Raw genomic sequence first — 8,338 nt, 5'->3', positions numbered from 1 at the left:
GTACTGTTGCTTCATAATTGAAATACACATTGCCATAGGCCATATCTTGGAAAAAATTGGAACTCTTTGCTGCATCTTTCATTGCTTTGATCATCCAGTAAATTTTTCAAGGATAACCTTTGTCCTGTAGCATATACTGAAAAGCTTCAGGCGGCGTTCCTGGTGCTGAAATTGAAACAGTAGAAAGACGAAGTCCAGTGTCAGCTTGTGCTGGTGCCACAAGTACTACTGTAATTAACAAGTATAGTATCAGATGGCCCAGTTTGAATCTAGAGAGCATAATCAGTCAAGCAATTGTAGTCTTCTTGTAGATTTAGCCGCACACTAGCCTTAAAAAGGGAGAAAACAGATAATTTGGTTTAAGTTCTTTTCTGATGATTCAGCAAATAGTCGAGAATTGCCAGTCAAGGTTGACAACAACACCAAACATTCATTTTCCTGGATTGCATCTACTAGTACTCTCACTGGAAAAGCGGGTCTTTGTATATTTCACATCAGGGGGCTGTCTTATCTAATCTCAGGGAAAAAAAACCTTGGTCATCAGCAAGGACAGATAAAGCCATTGCAACGCCTAGCATAGGGTCACTCATCTATGATCAGGAGTAGGCTATGCTCAGTACTTTTCCCCTTTATACGTTGCCAATCGTAAAGCAGATGATGGGTGCTGGTGCCGCACAATTGACCTGTGGAATGGAAGCAGGATGAGGAAGTGAGCGCACCATGCATGCCATGCCTCGTCAGTCTCCTGCTTTTGCCATGATCCGCGACGTGACGTACCGCCCTCCATGCACCGCGCCGGCGCGCGCACGCACAAACGCCACAAACCCACCCGTCGTCCGTCCCCATTTCCACACGCCATTCTCCGGTCTCGCCTCGCGAGAAAAAGGTGGACTCGCGGGCCAGCCCAAACCATGTGGCGTGGGCACCCCCACCTCTCCTCTCCTCGCCTCCGCGCAGTCGAACGCGAGGTGAGGTGATCGCCTGCCCAAAGGCTGGATCGGGAGCGAGCAGGACCACGGGCATGCGCGCCTGCCTCCTCCCGTCGATGGATGGACGACGACTACTCACTGATTGGGTGGCGCCACTGTGCCGAGCACAACTCGTACACGGGAGCGCCAGGATTGTGGTAGTGCTGGTGCCTGTGTACGCGTACTCTACTCGGACGGACACTGGAGTGAGTGATCGAGTCATCAGCTGCTGCTGCTGCTGCTGCATGCATATGTGTGCGCGTACATTTTGCCTGGGGGCAGAGGTCGCCGGGAACGAACGCTGCAATCTATTCACAGGACGTGGCATGCATTCGCCACGACGCGAGAGGGGGGCCCATGGTCGATCGGCTGTACAGTACGCTGCACTGCGGTGCTGCAGCCCCGTCACTAACGGCTGATCGATCGATGCTAGTAGTAGCTCCATGTGCAATGAATGCTGGTGAGGTGTTATCTGAAGGAAATTTTTCTGCCGGCTTGGCCCGGCTTGTTCGCTCGCTCGCTCACTCGGAGCTGAAGGAAAGAACACATGGACGCAGAGGGAAGATGTTGGTTTTGAAATTTCCGGCATCGTCGTCAGTTCCCCCTGCCCCGCCATCTCCGTTCGCCGGTAGAGATCACATGAGCTCCTACCCCCGAACCAGATAACCTCGTTGTGAGCTTGTCGATTATTTTTAGACAGACAGGCTTCGAACTTTCAACTTTCAAGCGCAAGCTGCCGCTAGGATGGAGGGTGCACCGTGCACGTCATTGTCAGCTTGAACCTCATCAGGGATTTTGTCTGATACTCTTAAAAGTAGAGCGTACGTGCGTATGGTCATGGTCACGTCAAGAGAGGAGTATAGAGGAGACGGATCCCTCGTGCCATCGACCAGAGACTGATCAAGACTTTGGTCTGATGGATCGGCTCTCCCCCTGCAACGTTTCCTCTTTCGCTTATACACGCCGATGCATGCATATGCCGATCGAGCTGTCCCTCACTCACTCACTCACTCACTGATGGGCAATTCTGGGCTCTTGCCGCGCGCATCTGGTGATCGATCCGCGTCGCGTGCTGCTGCTGCTGCTGCTACAGCCTTTTCGTGATGTTTGTACGCAGCGGCCATTTACTCCGGGTCTCCGGCCGTCCGGCGATGGCATTGGTTGGTGTACACTCCTACCCTGGTGGTAGGGCTGGTAGCAGCAGCGGGTCATCTTTCAGTCACTGTGCGGTGGGCCCTGCACGACAGAGGGGACGAGGTGGGGGCGAGTGGCTGGTTGCCCCCAAGCGGCAGCGGGGCATGGGGTGGTTTCATTGACCTCCAGAGTGGCAATCGATCGAACGAGACGAGTGAAGCTTTTGCTGCCAGTTTGGCGTCCGGATCACGGCCAGTATGCGTCCGTCCCAAGTGGCCTCACCTGACCGGCAAAACTGATCACATCACGCGACGTAGGCATGCAAGCATATCCCCTCAGCTTTTTTCAGCTCTCGTGTCCAGGACTCCGGACGCCCGCTGTTTCAGCCAAAACAGCACCAACGCGTTTAATTTTACCCTGTTCATGGTTTGACACGCAGAACGGCTAACTTTAAAACTTATAAAGTGCTGGTTAGTTAAGGGTTAGGGGAGCAACGTGTTGCATGCATTGTGAAATAGATGGCCTTGCTAGATATGCCAGTACTACTAGCTTGTCACTTGTGGACGTGTGACCCACCGGCGTGAGGCAGGCCGGCGGGGTTAGGGGAGCGGCACGCGCAGCACCGGTGAAAGTGAAACACCTTCTGTACGTGCATGCATGGCTGCCTTTCTGTTTTCTCTGATCCCGGCTTCACCGTGGGGCCTGTAAACTGTGCCCTCTCGTAGTCTAAGGAGACAGGGCTGGTCAATCAAGCAAACTACACATTATCAAAGCGAAAGCGATCATCCCATGCAAAGGACAGCAAGGCCGAGACATACTATGCACAGTGCACAGTCACACACAGCCAGTGGAATCTAGATTTACATCATCAAAATTACTAGCAGTGCTTGTTACTGCCATCATGAAGTGTAAAACCATCCAGGCCGGCAGTCTGTCGGATCGGGCGACGAAATGTATGAAATGCACAGTACTAGTAGTAGAATTTTTGGCAATAAGTTTCGTGCCATTGAATGCTTACAGTCCATTGAATTTCCTAGGCTGCCTTCACCATAACTGTTGTCTAGTTCCAGATCGCTCCCCCTGCCGCCGCAGAACCTACGCCGTAATGTTTGCATTCAGAACTTATGAAAAGACTTAATTAACCTAGGTAGGAGTCAATTTAAGATAGAGTGAGAATGCAACCTGTTAAATGTATACACCTGAGACTCTGAGGAGGGGAAATTACAAGAAGCTCCACATCGCAAAGCCTCTCTTAGTATCCCACTATAAACCAAAGGGTCATACAACAGAATGAGAAGGAACTGGACTAAAAGCTCATGTAATTCAAGATATATCGGCAAGGGTCAAGGACTCGTGGTTTGTAATTCCCTCTTCCCTCTTCTAAGCAAATCATGGACTCATGGTTGCTTCATTGTCCCAGTAATTCCTCAACTGCGACATGTGGAGGAGCAGCCCATCTCGGCCTAATCCAGTAACGCTACTCGTCATGATCCATGGAGGAGGCTCTGGGTACAGGGAACTGATCGTCTCCTGGAACTCTTTGATGTTCTCCTCTGGCCGGCCCCCTTTACCTTTCTTGGATTTATCACACTTTGTGAACACATAGGTCAATCCAATCTGAAATAGTACCCAAACAACAGAAGTCAGACTGCAACAATATAGTTGGAGAACATGAAAGATATGTTATTAGATATCAGTACATGGCATAGACTGTCTTATGTTGCCTTACATTGTTACGGCCAAGCCAATTGGCACAGTCTATGTCAATTTTCTGAGGCGGAATACTGGCATCAACAAGGAGCAGTACGCCAACCAAGGTATCTCTGTTCAAGAAGTAACCCTTGGTAAATGAAGACCAATCTGTTCGAGCAGATTGAGATGCAGCCGCAAACCTACATTTGTGAACAGATTTGATTATCACCAGGCGCCAAATGAGTTCCAACAGTATGCTGGGGTTGTGTCCCAATGGGAATGGAAAAGCAACAGTAGTTGACTTATAAAGTTTATTTCGTACAGAATGTGCTCACTGTTACAATGTCAGATACTGGCATGCAGAAACAGAAACTACAGCCGAATAGAAGGGAATAATTGAATCTATGCCATCTAAAGATCACCACTTCAGAAATATATAAAACTGAACTGACTAGGTTCACTAATATGATCAAAAGATCACAGTTCAAGTTTCTAACACTCCGCCTAGTTTCATAAGCCTTTTCCTCCTCATTAAGTGGTAATGTAATGAACAACATCGATTCAATGGTATACCCTGGTGGCATATACACAATTGCCCACTTCTAACATAGTATTTTCAAGTGAAAATTTGCTACCGGACACTCAAAGTTTGCGCTCTTTGCTACTGGACACCCAAAGAACGTGTATTTGCTGCAGGACACCGCGGGAATATGGTGACACTGGCCGTATTATTTTATTATATCTGATCCAAATGGAGAGAGAAATTTTCAAAAAAAAACAAGTTTACCCATACGACATATTTCTTTTTAACTCGACCAGGTCTAGTTCGAATCAGACCTACACCATCAGAGTGAGAATGGACTGTATCGAGGGAGTGAAAATGGACTGGGTCTGGTTCTAACCAGACCGAGTTGTCTTACAAGCCGATGAACACAAGGGCAAAATTGTACTTCTCGCTCTGTTTCTCTCCATTTGCAATGCCATCTATGATTTTGTCATTGTGATACGTCCTAGAAAGTAGCACATGCAAATCAAGTTACATATGAATTGAGGGTAGAAAAGGTCAACATACCCGTAACCAGGCAAATCCACAAGGTACCAACTTTTGTTAACCAAGAAATGATTAATCGTCTGGGTCTTCCCTATGAAAGCATAAGATATTCCATGTAACAACAGAAGTACACATTTCAACAAAATGCAGAAGATAACAACATGTTGGTTTTGTAATGCCAAACTACATTATCTGAATTCGTGTGCAATTACGCAGCTAAATGCATTATATACATCATTATATACAATTACATTTCTTATACACCTAAAATAACCCTAATATCTCTCACTAGTCTACAATTCTACAGTTTCAACCATCCAAAACCAATTGTGTGCATATACCTTTTCTCCAGCAATTTACATGGTATTTTTTAACCAACTTTTGTTAGCCAAGAGCCAATATATTCATGAAGTTTGATATGAAAATAACATAGAGTTAGATGGAGCAAATCATAAAACAAAGGAATCAGTTCAGTTCTGAAGGTTGGCATTTTGTTAAGAGTTAAGCAACGAATAGGATAGAAAGATAAACAAGTTGAAAAAACCATGTATTCGGTTCTGAAGGGTGCACAAATACCAAACTCGTCCTCCATAAAACTGCATAATCAATAGATTTATAAGGTTTGCAGCAATATCAAAGTTCCCCATCAAAACCGGAGCAGTAGCGTAGCACCGTAAGCTAAATTAATTTCTTCTGTTGCTTTAAGCACTGAGCTAACTTCAGCTCCCGAATTGCGAGCAAACGAATGTGTTTGCAGTCTAGGACATCGCACTGACGGTTGACGCTACCACAGTCCTAAACTCACTTGGGAGTTGGGAGTCTACCTCAGAGCTAAACTAGAAATTGCATCATCAAACAGATATGCAGAAACAGATAAAAGCTTAAAAATCACCAGGCTTTTTGGAGGTGAGCGCGGCTTCCTTGCGGCGGATAAGGGCGTTGATGAGCGAGGACTTGCCGACGTTGGAGCGCCCCAGCACGGCGAACTCGGGGCGGTCGTCCTTGGGGCAGTCCCGCGCGCGCGCGCTGCTCATGACGAACTCCGCCTCCTTCACCCGCGAGTCCCCCGCGTAGGGCCCTACCACGATGTTCGACGCCGGTATCACCATCTCCGCCGCCACCGCCGCGTCCCGATCCACCCCCGGCGGGAAGAACAGCGCGGGGTTCACGGACGAACCCCTGGGATGCGGCGGCGGCGGCGCGCTCTTCCTCCCGCCCTTGGGCCCGGTTCGCTGCGCCGGCGGCGGCGCATCGCCGGCGGACGCGGTCCTCGCCGCTCCGGCCGGCGAGGAGAGCGTGCGACGGACGGGGAGCGAGGCGCGGGGTGGTGGTGGGACGGGGCGCGGCGCGACGGCTCGGAGGAGGGAGAGGCGTGGCCGGAGTAGCATAGCAACCGCAGCCACGCGCGCGGCGGAGAGGTGGCGGATGGCCGGATGGGGTGCGGCGCGGGTGGCTCACGCGGCCGTCGAGTCCTCGTCGTCCCTGTGTCGCGACCTGCGCGAGGCCGTACGCCAACATATGGGCCTATTAGGCCCAGAGCATTTATTCGGTAAAACCAGAGCCCGTTATAATCACAGAGTAGGCCCAATAGACTGCCAAAGTGGCCCAAAACAACTGTGCAAAAGTGGGTTTTGTACACTACTGAAAACTGATAAAAAAAACGCGAATATCTGGGAAGGTACGGGAGGAGACTACCGCCCGGACATCCGATGCAACGCAAAATATCGGACACTACCCGAGTCCTACGTCAGCAAGCTGATCACATAACTGCTACATGATGATACTACATGCATGCATTGATTAACACATACTAGTAGCGTTTGAGATGATTTATTTTCCAAACCATTTATCTTATTGTCATTCTGATTATATGGTTGTATTCGTTGTAATTAAATTTTTACAACAATATCTCACAAGGTTATATTTTAATTGAAAAATTATATATGTTTCAATCGTTAAGATTTAATGTTTGACGTGTTAAAAATAAAAATGTTTCATCTAGAATTTGATTATGTTGTACATTTTAAGTTTTTTATCCATTAGATGTTGTTTTACTGTTGCACATGGGATCAATAAATATATTATGATGTTTCATTATTTATTTGTGAATGTTGCACATCATATTATTTGAATGTTTCATCAAGAATATTGTGTGCAACAGTTACAAAGAATTAGTGAAACATAAGAAAATATCTATTAAAACATCTAAATAATACTAAATAATACTATGAGCAACATTTTGTTGCAACAGTAAACTTAAAATTTATTACAATGTGAAATTCCATTTGAAACGTTTATTTCTCATACATGAAAAATCTAATTGCACCGGCTAAAAAACACACACATATATATAATTTTTTCATCAGAAATATAATCATATGAGATCTTATTATAGTGATCTTGCTAGAACATAGAAAACACCACATGCAACATTACAAATAACTATGTGAAACATCAACCAATATTTATTGAAACATTCCAATAACACCGTGTGCAACACTAAAAAGAGTCAGAAAAAAGTCATCAGAATACAATGATGTGAGATATTGTTCCGAAGATTTAATTATAACAAATCCAACTACATAATTTATTCATAGTTTGGATAAATAGTTGGAGAAAAAAATTTGATTTCTCAACCATTATGAGCTGTTTTCCTAAATTTGATTGCATGCACGGATGCACTTACACCAACTGATGTGAATGTTCGATTTCTTCCTTCCTTCCGCCTGGACGGCTGATGTGAAGCATTTTCTGAAGGTATGAGGTTTCGAACTTAATTCGTCTAGCCCAGGAGCTAGCCGGAAGACCTAATAATGTTTCTCTACTAAAAACTGCTGATTGCAATCAGATTATTACTGAGGAATTAGGTTAGTTTTAGTCTCTACCTAAAAAGAAAAGGTTACGGAGTAGTTTTACTCTTTGACGAGATTAAATGTCGTTGATATTTTGTGGAGATGGCACAAGGCTCCGTTGGTGGCATCGTCGTTTCTGTTGCTGGTCATTGACAATCTCGCATCGTCAATACTGTACCTGCGAATGTCCTGAAGGATTCCATATTTCCATTAGAATCAGTCACTTGGAAGTTGGGAAGTTCACTTCTATGGGGCGTACTACCGCGTCATTATTGATACTCGATGAGAAAACAAGCAGCAGCTTTATTTCCCGGCGCTTAATGACAATAACCGACCAAATAAACGATCCAACAGATCGAACTACGATTATAGTAAATAGTTTGTACTCCCTCCGTTCCAAAAAAAAAATAAATAGATGATATAATATATCCTAGCATAACGAATTTGGATACATCTAGGATGTGTCATGGAGCAGAGGGAGTATACTAGATGTAAAAGGTAGATCGCTGACAATGCAAATTAAATATTAGCAAGCATACTACGACGACCAGGCGTACATAATAGAAGAACCAGTTGTATATTTGCCCCCCAAAAAAATGAACATGAGGAAAATGAAATGTGTGAAAGGTTTTATTGACCCA

General features: G+C 45.9%; 1 protein-coding gene across 2 annotated transcripts; it reads right to left on the bottom strand.

Moving 5' to 3' along the window:
• Positions 1-2,843: 2,843 nt before the first annotated feature.
• LOC127769001 (GTP-binding protein At2g22870) lies at positions 2,844-6,344 on the bottom strand. Of its 2 annotated transcripts, XR_008016646.1 has the most exons (5): positions 5,738-6,344; positions 4,867-4,936; positions 3,832-3,994; positions 3,285-3,719; positions 2,844-3,197 (listed from the first exon to the last, which is right to left on the bottom strand). XR_008016646.1 is itself a non-coding variant. In XM_052294679.1 (4 exons), the coding sequence occupies exons 1-4, from the start codon at positions 6,231-6,233 to the stop codon at positions 3,492-3,494; spliced, it is 957 nt and encodes a 318-aa protein (XP_052150639.1). In that variant the 5' UTR covers positions 6,234-6,344; the 3' UTR covers positions 3,247-3,491. The 2 variants fall into 2 exon arrangements, 1 of the variants encoding a protein (XP_052150639.1); XM_052294679.1 differs by lacking the exon at positions 2,844-3,197 and having other exon boundaries at positions 3,247-3,719.
• Positions 6,345-8,338: the final 1,994 nt, after the last annotated feature.

The sequence above is a fragment of the Oryza glaberrima genome, chromosome 3 (assembly GCF_000147395.1).
Source record: "Oryza glaberrima chromosome 3, OglaRS2, whole genome shotgun sequence".
NCBI lineage: Eukaryota > Viridiplantae > Streptophyta > Magnoliopsida > Poales > Poaceae > Oryza > Oryza glaberrima.
This window is presented reverse-complemented; position numbering and strand designations above follow the sequence as displayed.

What these genes read in the sequence shown, in the direction of transcription:
- LOC127769001 (XM_052294679.1), bottom strand. Translation starts at nt 6,233, where the DNA reads ATGCTACTCCGGCCACGCCTCTCCCTCCTCCGAGCCGTCGCGCCGCGC. An exon ending in GCTCACCTCCAAAAAGCCTG is followed by an intron (nt 4,937 to 5,737) that starts GTGATTTTTAAG and finishes ATGCTTTCATAG; the next exon opens with GGAAGACCCAGACGATTAAT. An exon ending in ATTGGCTTGGCCGTAACAAT is followed by an intron (nt 3,720 to 3,831) that starts GTAAGGCAACAT and finishes GTACTATTTCAG; the next exon opens with ATTGGATTGACCTATGTGTT.